This window comes from Passer domesticus, chromosome 3, assembly GCF_036417665.1.
Source record: "Passer domesticus isolate bPasDom1 chromosome 3, bPasDom1.hap1, whole genome shotgun sequence".
In the NCBI taxonomy this organism is placed as follows: Eukaryota; Metazoa; Chordata; class Aves; order Passeriformes; family Passeridae; genus Passer; species Passer domesticus.
Window position 1 is genome coordinate 67377801 of NC_087476.1, and position 13974 is coordinate 67391774.

General features: G+C 37.3%; 1 protein-coding gene across 2 annotated transcripts in view; it reads left to right on the plus strand.

The window, feature by feature from the left end:
• TAB2 (TGF-beta activated kinase 1 (MAP3K7) binding protein 2) overlaps window positions 1–13974 on the plus strand; it is a 60836-nt gene that overhangs the window by 37111 nt on the left and 9751 nt on the right. For both annotated transcript variants that reach the window (XM_064413678.1, XM_064413679.1), the window contains exons 2-3: window positions 3489–3678; window positions 8963–10475. In XM_064413678.1, the coding sequence (XP_064269748.1) occupies window positions 3577–3678; window positions 8963–10475 (1615 nt within the window). In that variant the 5' untranslated portion in view covers window positions 3489–3576. The remainder of the gene's footprint in view (window positions 1–3488; window positions 3679–8962; window positions 10476–13974) is intronic.

Here is a 13974-nt window from a genome sequence, read left to right on the forward strand (position 1 = left end):
CAGGTTTAATTATTTCATAAAATCCATTTTGGCAGAATCTACTCTGAAGAGCACTTGTTTTATAAGTGTTTTGTGGAAAGTCAATGTGAAATACTAAGTTAAGGTTTGTATTGAAGAATTGTCCGTGATATGTTAAACATGTGCTGTCAGAAGAAAGGAGACTTGAAAAATTATGTATTTAGCTAGCACTGGTTCAGCACTATAACAGCCTAGTATTTGGCATCTGAATAATATTTCACATTAAGTTGTCTTTGAATATTTTCATAAACAAGAGAGGCAGTGTATTTTGTCTCATACTCATGGTTCTGAGTAGTCTTTAGGAGATGACACATTGTTTGCTTTAGTTTCAATAGTTTTCCCAGAGTAAAGCTTCAACAGGAGCTCCATCGTGATACAATTGCCAGGCCTTTTAAGTTGTCTGGGGATCATGCCAATACTCTTTGAAAAGGAACACAGCTAATTAATTCTTCCGGTTACTTAGTGTTTCTGGCATAAATGAGCTCTGGGATCTCTGTCTCTCTTCAACATTATAAAGTCACATTGAAGGGGTTGTTTTGGGTTTTGTTTTTTTTAATAGCTAGTATGTAAAACTATTAGTAAATGGGCATTACTACAAGAATAACTTTATATTGTACTGCATGCCAGTATTTAGAGGTTTTCATTTGTAGTTAAACTGATTTTAATGATTTTAGGAAGAATTATTTATCTGAGTCACCAGTATTGAATTTTCCTTCTTCCAATAATTAATTTCTTGAATAGATTTTTCTGATTACTTCTGTAATGCTGTATTGCCTTGAGCTTTATGCCAGAGTCTCTGAATGAAGCAAAAATGTTGCTGCCAGCAGTTTCCTTTGCCTCCTGTTGATCCCCTTTTCTTCTACAGTCTTAATTACTGGCACTCTTGGCTATTCACTCTTGCATTCATGCCTTTTTTTTTTCCCCACTTGCATAGGTAACTTTCTCACAATATTCTAAGAATATTTCTAACAATATTCTAGATGATCCTGAGTTCCATGGCTGACAGCAGTGTTGTGTGTCTGTTCCTTAAGCTTCCATCTATCAAAGTAACTTTCCAGTTCCTTTAAGTTTGCCTCTGGAGATGCATTCCGAGTCCTTTTTGTATTTTCTTGCAACATCAAGAACTGGGAAAAAAACCTTTTCATCTCTCTTTACTAGAGAGGCCTCAAAAGACCTCATGACCTGTCACTTCAGCCTTCCTTAAGGTTAATTTGAGTTTATTAATAATTTTCTGATATCTTTGAGCTCTTTAGTGGATTTTTCTTCTTGAAGTGATGATTGGAATGAGATGTTCATATTCATATGATACATTTTTCATATGTTAAATTGTCAGTGAAGCTGTATCAGTTGCCTATTGCAATTGAAACTAAGGGGAAAAAACTTCTTTCTTTTTGTGTTAGAGTATATTTCTCTGAAGTGAAATAGTGGGGACAGAGCCTCTTTGGTTTACTTCCTCCCATATTACAGTAAAAATAATATTTTGCTATGTTGATACATTTGATGCACATGTGCAAAAATTTATCAGCAAATTTAGTAAAGTGATACTGCTTGCAGGCATCCGCTTGGTGCTAAGCCACCAAAACTTAAAAGTACAGTAGAAAAAATAAAAATAAGCAATCTCTCAAGTTCTGCATGCTACCAACAAATAATTGAACTTTGCCAGCATTGAATGATGACCTATAAATCATTTTATGCCTCGAGAAGATGCAGACAAGTTTGTCTGTAGCACTTGCATTTTAAGAATTGTTATAATAATTTGCTGCTTTGGAGTTAGAAATGGAAATTGTGGTCGTTGTGTGTTTTATGAAGATTTCAGACATTGAAAAATGAGTTAGACTACAAAATACTTTACTGAAATGAAGCACTGAGGTGACAATGTGGAACATTTGTTTTAAATACTGGGTTTTTTAATTTATTCTCTGTGGTTTTTTGAAAAGACTAAATGGATGAATCTCTTTCCATGGAGGTTTTGCTGTGGCAGCTGTGAAGGTGCTTTTTTGCTGGTACAATTTAAATAAAGAATAAATACAAAATTTTAGTACTCTCCAGGGGACTTGAGATGGAGATAGTAGAATTTGCTCTTCTGAAATAATAGCTCATATTGCAAAGTGGTTTGCTTTAATGTAGGTTAGAGAAATTGGAAAAAATTAAGCCATCTTAGGAGGATTAAGGGGGGTTTACTATTTAGCAGGAAGTTTTATGGACTGTTCAGTACAAGAGGGGTGGAAAAATGGTATTTGATACTGAACTAGGATAAACCAGTTTTCTTCTTGTTAAAAGAATCTTCTGGTTTTGTGGACTTGGCGTCATCTTGTTGGATTTGAAGTTTAATTAGAGAAGTATTGCAGTACAGGTTTCGATAAACAATATAATTGTTTAGTTATTTCATTTGAAGAGTGTTTTTCCTTATTTCTTTAAAGAAGGTGCAAGATCAGTAGTCCTGTCACTGCTTAAATTAGTCTAGTGCTGTAAACTGTTGAAGGAGTAACATGCATGTACTTCTAGTGAGACTAAGTAACTTTTAATTCCTTACTGCTGCCACAGAGAAAGTGAATAAAACTCATGGAGATGCTTAAATAAGATTTACTAATTTAAGACATAAATGTTCATGGGAGTTGACTATGCCAGGGTTTTTCTGAAACATATGGTCATATTTATTTATAATATTAGTTTATATGAAGAAGATACGATTCCACTGCTTAACACACAGGTGCATTCTTTGAAGATTTATTGGTAGAAATTCTTATTGGTAAAAGCCTGTAGATATCATTTGGTCTGGACAGATAATTTGTATGAATGTGTTGATTGGGTGATTGTGCAATAGTCTTATTCATAGCTCTTCATAATTTCCTTCAAAGGAGGAGCAGAATTAGTTGAAGAAACCTAAGCTGTTGCAATGTTATTTCCTTCTAGTAATAATTTCAGAATATTCTGAAGTATGTTGGGTGAAAATCAAGTAGAGAATTGCTAGTAAATTCTGAAACTTAGAGACATTGAACTTCTATCCACAATATCCCGGCAGTAAACAAAAACTATGATGGTAAAGGTAAAAATGCAGGTACATTCAAAAGTCAAGCCAACACTATTTTCCAATATTTGATGTGGACTACTTTGTGTTCAGTTGTGTTTAAATTAAGTAAAAATGCTGTTCTTAAACCATATAATTTTAATACTTTGATAAATCAAGTTTTTTTTATTCTTAACATATTTTGTAATATCGGTATAAAACCAAAGACAGAAGGAACCTGACTGCCAGATATATATATAAATGGGCAATTTACAAGGTTATGAGTGTGTGAAGGACAGTTACTTAGACAGAAATGTCACATGGGAAAACATTAACATAAATACAGACTTTGGTTGCATAATTAAAAAGGGATTTTGTATGTGTGTTTCAGTTTGTGGGGTGTTCTTTTGTTACATCAGAAGTGCTTACTATTGGTGTCTCAAGGCTTTCCTTTCTCTTCCAGAAAATGCTGGGGCAGAAGAGATGAGTACTCCCTTTACTAAGGCCTAAAACTGCCTGTTGAAAAACAATCCTGACCAGGCAATATACGAATGGCCCAAGGAAGCCAGCAAATTGATATTCAGGTTTTACATGACCTGCGACAGAAGTTTCCTGAGGTACCTGAAGGTGTTGTATCCAGATGCATGTTACAGGTCAGTGCTCTGTTCATGGCTGTACGAGTAAGCAGCATTGCTAATTTAAGCTCTCTGTATGGGTGTCCCCTTTGAAAGCAGATGTTTTTCTTTTTGTTTTTCTCTATAAATGAGGCAAATATACGCAGCCAGTTTCTTTATATTGCACAGCAAGCAAAGTGTTAAATTTGCCTCTCTTTTTCCATGCCTGATCAGGGGTGGTCCAAAGTAAATCAGCCTGTAAATCAATAATCAGTGTGTGCATGGAGACTACAGTCACCAATCAGTATGCTCATGCCTTTTGGCCATCTCAAGAGCCAAAACTAACTGTGACAAGAGGAGGGATGCAAAGCCAACTTGAGTCCAGCAGGGACAATTTAACGTAATGCTACAACGTGCATTACTTTAAAATTTTATTTTAATTTTTATTTGAGAGTTGAAGCAAGTCCAGAAGCAGCTTTGCTACCTGGTCTCCATCAGTCTTAAAAGTGGGTCATTGTCTGCATGCAGATTGGTGCCAATGCTTTCCATTCCCAGCTCCTTTGGTCTGCAGAGCCAGCAGGGGTGGCCTTAGGTACCCTCTCCAGCAGGAAGCCTGGAGTGTGATGTGGGCACAGCCTGCTGCTCCAAGTCAGGCTCTCTCAGGCAGTCTCCCCTCCACAGTGCTAGACCAGAGCGGGAGGTGAGGCACTGATGTGCAGCTGCCCAGGGCTTTGGCTGCTAGATGGGCTTCATTTTTTGCTGTACCTTTGGAGTCTGGGTGGTTGATTAATGGATATCTATTGGGCTTGATAGTAAAAAGTAATTTTTGACCAATGCTGTAGTTAGTGCTAAAGCTGCATATTCTCAACTTCTACGTGTAGTTGTCTGTTTTTAATGCTGCCACTATCAGAACATATACCATATTTTGTATCAGCTTCTTGTTCTGTACCATCATGTTAGCTACCGCAGAAGATTAATTAATGTCCCTTCAAAGCCCAACAGGGACACCTAAATGCCTGGAGTTAACAAATGTTGGTAGACTTTACTTATTTAACAATGTTGTTTAAACATGTTTGCTTTGCATTTTCTATTTATTCAAAGCATCCAAACTTGGATGATTTTCTTTTTCATTCTAAGATATTCAACATTTTATTTACTCTGATTAATAAGAGAATGATTTAAATACTGATTATCAATATACACTGATAGGCAGAATGATGTTACTGCTTCCCAGAAGCTAACTGTCTCTGGACTATGGCTAGGACAACTGTGGTTATGCTTCAACATTCTTTGTATCCTAATTTTTTGTCTTGCTATTTACATGTATTTTTATGTATGAAGTACATATTTTGCTATACTTACGTATGTATATGTACTCACATATACACCCAAATAAAGTGTTGGTACTGTTGGGAAGAGTCTCTGTGGCAATTTAGCTTTCATATTGTCAAGACTTTATCATGACTCTTCAGTCTTTCTAGAGTAAGAAGTTGTGAAAAGTGTGTTTCATCAACAGAATTGGTTTTGATTTGCAAGATGGCAAAATTCTGCTTGGGGCTCATGAGGTTTCAAGCTTTCTCCGGTCCTTTCTTTCTCGTTATTTAGCTGAAAAGGAAACTGAACCAGAGTATAAATTGCCTGTGCTTGTTCTCAGGATTGTACCACTGCTATTTTTGTTAGTGCTCTGTAGGACTTAATACTACAAGTACAGTGTTGTTCTTCAAACATGAGAACTGCTTGTTCAGCAAGGTCTGTGGACTTGATGGAATGAATGCATCAGTAATCATCTTTTGAATGTAATTCTTGATAAATTTAAAAACTAATGCTTGTCTTTAATAGAGTCAGCAGTCTTCGTAATGTTGAATACAGTGGATTTCTTTAAATAAAAAGAGCCTTATAACTGTGAGGAAAAGATACTGTACGTCCTGTATTATGACAGATTTATGGGGAAGGGTTTAGATTTTGAGGAAGTGTTCCAAGTCGGCTTTCATAAGAGGGTCTTTCAAAAACAGTCTAGAGTAATTAATGTTCCATGTGTGCAGTATTGTTAAACTAATTTGTCACACTGGAAAGCTACCTTTTTTGTGAACTAAGACCAAGAAAATCCTGTCATGTTGGTGGTTTTTTGAAATTTCATGAGCTCTGGTTTCTGACTCACCTTCTAGCTTTGCTACTCTGGCTTGGGGTCTTGTTTGTTTGATTGTGTTTTGGTTTGTTTGGGGTTGTTGTTAAAAAGCTGCCTAACATGACCTCTTCCAATCAACAAATTTTGTACTTGGACTGATGGGAAAGATTGAAAAGCAGAATTTGAGAGTACTTGTGCACGTTTTCAGTGCTGCTGGAACAGTGTCTGAATCCTGAGTTCTGCCACCTTGTAGTTGAGCAGAGTGGAAGGCATTTCCAATAACAGCAGTAAGTGTAGTTCAGGTCAAAGACAAGTACTTGAGGACATTTGGTATAAGAAATGCCTTGCCCCCACAGTCCCTTATGTGCAGCCATCATATGTTAGGGTGAAGTTATTTTTAAGCTAGGAGTTGTAAGATACCCCAGGTGAGAATCTGAAAGAATATAAGCAATTATACAGTTTATGATATTATTGATGAGGCATTTATAAGAAGAAAAATTTCTTTGGATCACTATAGATAGTGCAGAAAAAATGTACAGATACTTCAGTCATCCTCCATGAAGTCTTTGAAACCAAACACTTACAGCTGTTTCTAAAGGAAAAAATTAAGGATAAAGAGAATATGCAAATACCTCCCGGTAAATAACCCACTGTTGAAATACTTAATGTTGTAGTTTGTTTTGAATGCAATACTGCAACTTAAACTATATATAGCATGCTAACAACAGAGGACAACCAAAGACCTAATAGGAGGAAACATAAACCTGTTTAATCGAGGGAGTAAAAAGTCTTGGGCTGACAGCACTGAATATTCCTGAAATTTTTGTATCCTCTGTTCTTCCCATTAGGCCTCCTGCATTCAGGTCTCCCATTCTCCTCATTTAAAGGAATCACTGCAGTGCCCACAGTCGGTGGACATTGTTTCCTGTTATTCTGTTTTTTGTGTCTGGAGCATTCTATACCTGCTCCTCAAGTCTCCGTCCTCTCCTTGCTTCCTCATTTCCCTCCAACATTCTTATTCTTTCTTTTTTTTTTCTTTCTCTTTCAGGGTGCCAACATTTTAAACTCAAATGGGACATGGGCAGAGATAAGATGAGGGGTATTGTTTTGCTGGAATATGCTCAGTTCTGCCATCAACCGGTTCTCTGATCTGTAAAGAGCTAGAAGCGGTTGAAACTCTGCCTCTGCCAGCCAGAAGATGTCAGGGGTTCCATGTGCCCCCGTTTCCCCTTTGAGTTCTCCAATTTTCTCATTGACGTCACTGAAATTTTGGAATTGATTGGATGCGGTCTTAAAAAAGAAAAAAAAAATTGTCCAAAGAAATGCATTCAAGCTGAATGTAAGGGCCTTGCAAGCTTGGCCTGTTCCTTTTTGGTTTGGTATTTTTTGGCCTTTCTGTTAATAATTTTAATTCACTTCATGCAAAATCTGCCTTTGAGATCTTTCTAGCTTGTTTTTCTGTGGCATCCTATCTTTTTCCCTTTTCTGGCTCCCTTTTCTCCTTTGCAGCAAATACCAGGCTGTTGTTCTTATCTTACCACTGTTCTGTCTGCGTGTTTCCTTTCTTCACTACTAACTTCCTTTGATTACTTCATCCTCTGGTGCTTATTCCAAATTAGAGCCAATATGCATATCATCAATTTGATCCATTTTCATATCTCTGAATACTTTTTTGCAGCAATCCTATAATACAATATAGAGCTGGATTGATAGATAGCCTTTAGGGAATCCTGTCATTTTAAAAAGTTTTCTGGCTAGGGTTTTTTTGGGATTTTTTTTCCTTTAATTTGGAACAATTCAGAACTCTATCTGGTCTGTATGAACACATACTTTTGGTTTTGTGGGTGAAGCTTAGCCTTGTCATCCCTCTCCCACTTCTGTTTTCTTTTTTTTTTTTCTTCTTTTTTTTCTTCTTTTTTTTTTTTTTTTTTGTAAATCTGTAAGGTAGAGACAGTCTTGCTATGTCTGTACAACACTGTCATCCTCATCGTGGTTGAAGAATGAGAAATGTCTGCTAGTTTAACAAAAATGACAAAATAGAAAGCATGTAGCATGAATCAGTTTATCTAGTTGTGTTACTCTTTTAACTAACTGATAATGTTGCTACTTGGCACATGCAATTTTTTTTCCTTGATCACATGCATTTTTTTCTAGTAAATGTTTCTATGTGCTGGATGGATTTGCCACCTATTTAGTGTTAATAACATGGGCCTGAACTTTCTGGCTGAAAGTATTAACCTTTATTTCTTGGGGGGTGGGAGGTTCTGTGAAAAGTGATAGACAGAGCACAGTATGAAGAAATTAGGTCACTGATGCAGATTCACTCTTTCTAAAAATCCTTATGTAGGAAACTCAGTTGGGAAGATTAGAGTACAATATTATTAAACATGTGGAAGAGGAGAAGAGATAAGCGGTTTGCATTTGAAATGTTCTTTAAAAAAGAGTTAGCTAGGTTGTGGTTTCTGTTTCAAGTCATCCTATTACTGGTTTTAAAAGGTAGAAATATGACTATTTTAATTTTTCCAAGCAGTGATTTAAAATGAAAATACAAATGTCCTCTGGATTTTCAATTAATAGTTTTGATCTTCCAAAAGAATAATCCTGATGCATTTGTGTAAACTGAATCTTTGCATTTCTTCTGAATTCATGTACAGTTTCTTGAGTCAACGTTTCTTCTCTTAATAAGATTCTGTTTTCAGCAGGAGATAATGCATAACTGGTATTGAAGTGTTTGGGAAAACATTTTATATAAACATGTGTTTTTATTTTTGTTTTTAAGTTATTAATCAATACTATCCAGATGCTGTGAATCCATTCCTGCTGTCATTTTCCTCCCTAAAGCCAGAACTTTGGTCTCTTCTGAAGATGGTTCTGAAACTGAGAAGGAATAGGGAAAGTATTCATCCAATGTGTATCATACTGTATAAAGGTAGCTTTCCTAGGTGCAGGATTTCTCAGTCACTGCTTCAGAGGCAGTGCAGACCTCTGCCCTTGGTACTGCTGGCTGAGTCACTGTTCCCAGAGCAGTGAGCTTCACAGGCAAGCCCTTTGTGTGTATCGAGCAGCTATGCTAGCCAGCCAGCTAAAGCTTTCTATCTGATGCTGTATTGTTTATTTTTCCGTTGTGATTTGATGTATTCCTACATAACTGTGACAGTATTTTATCAGTAATGTCAAACTTTCATCTGTCTTTTTTAGAATAACAATAATTTGGATGCCTGTTGTGCTGTTCTCTCTCAAGAGAGCACAAAATATCTCTACGGTGAAGGAGACCTGAGTTTTACGGATGATTCTGGGATTCCTGGACTACGAAATCACATGACATCTCTTAATTTGGATTTGCAGTCACAGAACGTCTATCACCATGGAAGAGAAGGAAGTAGAATGAATGGAAGTAGGACTCTAGCTCACAGTGTTAGTGATGGAAACCTTCAAACCAGTCAGTCCAACAATGAACTGTTTCAGCAGGAACCACAGACAGCACCTGCGCAGGTTCCACAAGGATTTAATGTCTTTGGGATGGCTAATACAGTTAGTGCTTCTAATCCAGGGCAGCATCTTGGATTTCACCTAGGCAGCAAAGGAGTATCTAACTTATCTCAACAAACACCCAGATTCAACCCCATTATGGTAACTTTAGCCCCAAACATTCAGCCTGGTCGCAATACCCCAACGTCTTTGCACATACATGGTGTACCTCCTCCTGTACTTAACAGTCCCCAGGGAAATTCTATCTATATTAGGCCTTACATCACAGCTCCTGGTAGTACCGCTCGGCAAACACAGCAGCAGCCAGGCTGGGCATCTCAGTTTAATCCCATGCACCCTCAGCAAGTCTACCAGCCTTCACAGCCAAGTCCCTGGACTACTATTCCTACATCCAGTACTACGCCACATACCTCATCGCAGCACTCGACACAGCCAAACCAGCAAGGCCACCAGACTTCTCATGTGTACATGCCTATCAGTTCTCCTACTACTCCACAAGCACCTATGATTCATTCATCTGGTGGCTCACCATCTTCTGCTCATAGCCAATACAACATTCAGAATATATCCACAGGACCTCGCAAAAATCAAATTGAAATCAAACTTGAACCGCCACAAAGAAACAGTTCTTCTAAGTTGCGTTCAACTGGCCCTCGCACCTCCACTGTTCCCTCTTCCCTCAACAGCCAGACATTAAGTAGAAGTCAACCCACTGTTTACATATCGGCCAGTCCTCCAAATACTGATGAAGTGATCACACGTGGTCAGCCCAAGGTCTACATTTCAGCAAATGCCACGACAGGAGATGATCAACTTGTGCGGAACCAGCCCACACTTTTCATATCGACAAATCCTGGAGTATCTACTACTGCTAGGAATATGTCTGGTCAAGTAAGCATGGGTCCTGCATTTATCCATCACCATCCACCCAAGAGTCGAGCAGTGGGCAACAGCACCACTGCAACTTCTCCTCGAGTGGTTGTTACGCAACCTAACACAAAATATACTTTTAAAATTACAGTTTCTCCAAATAAGCCCCCTGCAGTTTCTCCAGGGGTAGTATCCCCAACTTTTGAACCTACAAACCTTCTAAACCTTCCTGATCACTATGTTGAACCAGAGGGTATCCAGCATCTTACTGACCCTGTTTTAGCACATGTGGATAGGATCAGTGATGCACGGAAATTGAGTATGGGATCTGATGATGCTGCCTACACGCAAGGTAATATTCTTAATATAAATTGTAGAGATTTTGACCAGGTTGTCAATTCAGTGTGTAGATTGCAGAACAGGAAACAGTTAGTAACCTTTATGATGTTAACACAGTGTCTTTAATTTTAGCATTTGTGAGTGTTTCCTAAATAAATAAAAGGATTTTATGAGCAAATCATAGATTTCTTTTTATGGTAAAGACATGTAACTGAATACTTGGAGATATTCTTCTGTTTGTCTTAAGTAGATATGTTATCTGTTTAATGAAATGGAGTCATACCATCTTCATTTTTATGTTGTTCTGAAAGAAACATCTACATTTGTTTGACTTGTCCTAGTGATTGAAAGCTACAATTCCATTGTCCAATATTCAAATCAGTTGAGATACTGTTTGCATTGGATAATGTTCCTCTTTTTTTGTGTGTGTTATTTAAGGAGAAAGAAAAGCAGACTTCAAAAGCAGTTAATGGCACAAAGCGTTGGCCTGGCCTCCACATTTCTTACTATGTTCCTGACAATAAAATGCTTAAAGTCTTGATGCTTACTTCTGTTACATTTCAAAATGTGAAAAGGAACACCAAACCAAAGGAATCTGTTTTAAGGGATCAGTGGTAATGGAGGGGTAAAACTTAGAATATGTGATGCAACAAGATAACCTGTTAATCTTTTTCTTCTGTTTTCATGGGTTTGCATGCTTTTATTACCAACTCCATGATTTATTAACCCTCCTGTGAGCTTTTTACATAAAATGTTGAATGAGTCTTAGGATATTTAAGCAGTATTCACAATAGCCTGTCAAAATAATTTGTCTTTGACCTCACTGGTGCTCTCTGAACCTAGCAAACAATTCAGAATTTTAAAAACTGGCCTGTTCCACGACCAATGTAAACACTCTTCAGATGAACTTAGCCATTTTACTTTGTGTAAGTAAGCACAGTGATCAGGACACTGGAAGCCAGGTCTCCCTCTGGAGTACTGTGTTAATGAAGTAAAGTCAATCAAGAAATCAAAAAGTTATTCTAGCTTGTGCACTGCTTCTGGATATAATTATCTTTAGTGAGGAATAGTCAATCCTAACTCAAAAGTTTCTAAAGGTTATGTGCCAAAACCAAAAAGCTAATCATCCTTAGGTTCTCTTATGTTCAGTGCATAAAGAACTTCAGAAAATTCATCTGTAGGTAAACAAAAAAATTGCCCTCTCGATCATATTTCCTTTTCTTACTTTAGAGGGAGACTTAGCTGTCTGTTTTAGTCTTAGTCCTGGAAAACTTCATATACCAGAAATTATGCAATTGAAATCTTGTCTTTAGGCTTTAAACTTTAGGCTTTAAATCTGGTCTTTAGGCTTTAGTCTTTTAGGTCATGAACTTGCTTCCCAAGCAAGTTGGGTACTTTTTTAGGGGTTTGCAAAACTGCACATTTTGGGGAGTTGTCCCTTTCATCTGTTTTTCCTTTCTGAGGGCACTGATTTATACCAGGTCTACCTTTTTCTCTCTTGTACCCTTGGTAGTGATGGCCACTGTAACCTCTCTACAGGCTGCAGGTATCAGCATTCAGTTTATCGAGATGAGGCAAGCTTGATACACAACCTAGAGTTCCAGAAGCATTGACCTCATAGTTGCTGTGGAGCCCAGCTCTTCCTGAAGCCAAGATGCAGCTATTATATGATATGTAAATCCATGATGTGGGTTGGTACAAATTTAGGGACCTCAGGAAATCATCCTTCTGTGTCCTTCACTAGAAAGTGTGCCTAATACTTCTGAAATTCTTTATATGTAGAGATGTTTTGCATTTCTGGCACGTGTGCTCCATTTCTGCTGCAATAAGTGCAGTGTTTCTTATGTTTTTGTTATTAATTAATATTTGGAAAGTTGAGAAGTCTGTGATAGACTTACTTGTATGATACTGATATCTGGAAATCTTAACTGTTGCTTTTAAACATGTTTCTTATACTTAGCAGTGGGGTTTTTTTTTATTCTTACATACAGAAAGCGATTTGAGTTACTTGATGTTTTCTGTATTCTAAACTGCTTGTGATTTAGCCAGACTGCCAGAATCCCCATGTGAGGTGCTTGTTTCATTTTAATTTTAGCCAGAGAAGATGAGTAGTTTCTCTGGCTGTGATTAGAGAAAAATGTATTTTCATCAGCTTTTCTGTTTCTGCCAGAATGCTCCTTATGTTGGCAGGGAGAACTGAAACTGGCTTTGGGGAAAAAGAAACCTTGGGGTGGAAGATGGAGTTGCTTTGATGTCAAATGAAATTTCCTTTGCTCTTTTTATTTGTTTTACATTTATATACATGGTCTAACCCAGGAGAACAGAAGGTGTGTTGGACTTCTCTGTAGGTGCTGCTGCTTGCCATCAAAGAAGCTTTACTTAATTGCAGTGTGTAGGCACCTCAGTCTCCTTCCAGGATATTTCTGGTTTCCCTCCCAAGAAAGTCACAGTGGGTGGTAGAAGGCTGCCCCAGATCTGTTTTATTTGCTGCCAAACCTGGAGGTTGTAGAATGTGTAAAGGAGTGGGTACTGCTCAGATAAGATCAATGTCATTTCCCTGGAATCCTTGGTTGTATCTCTGGCGCTGACTCTGTGATCCTGAGAAACTCACTGTCAACAGACTTTTCACAACTGGTTGCTGAGGGATGTTTCTCATTTTCTAGGATTCTAGTTTGAGATACTGAGGACTCACTTGTGGGAGTGCTGAGTGCATGTCCACTGTTGATGTCAGTAAGAATTCATGGTGCTGTGAGAAGAGTAATGCTAGATGCATGCCCAGAAGGACAGCCAAAAGAGGATGCATTTTTATGTGTTCAGTAGCACTTCTGTCAGTGTGCAGGAGTATTCCCATTACTTAGTAGAGATTACAATTTGTAATTAGTTTTATTAATATGAAGTAGTTAAGTGGGATTTCAATTTATAATTTAGTTTAGTATAAAATGTCTTATGGATGAAAAATTGGAAACTTGTTAGAAATTGAAAATTCTGTACTCAGATACATTTTTGTGATGTATGCTCTGTATGCATGTCATGTGATGAGTAGTGAGGCTGAACAGTTATTTAATAGTTGCTCATTCTGCATGTAGCTTTCCATCTCTATAATGGGAAGGCATCCCATCAAGAAAATACAGAATTGTGTAATAAAATCACTAGGTAGATGTTTTCTAACTAGGGAACTTAAGTCCTTTGGTTGAATATTACACAGCTTTGACTGTTTTGATAGTATTTTCTTAACTTGAAAGAGGATGGTGTGCAAAGTTGAGGGAATCATTGGCACCAACTATAGTTATATATGTGGATGCATGTTTGCTTAGCAATTCTTGCCACTGTTTTTAATGTAAATAAATTAATTTATAAACTAGATTAGTAAATTAGTATTTTGTACAGCTCTTGCTTTGGTTTCTTGAAGCTCTTTAAAACTTAAAAAAAATAAAGCTGCAGGAAATAACTTTTTTTCATTCTTATCCAGTCCTTGTAGATGTTTAAGAACAAAGACTTGAATAAAATACAGC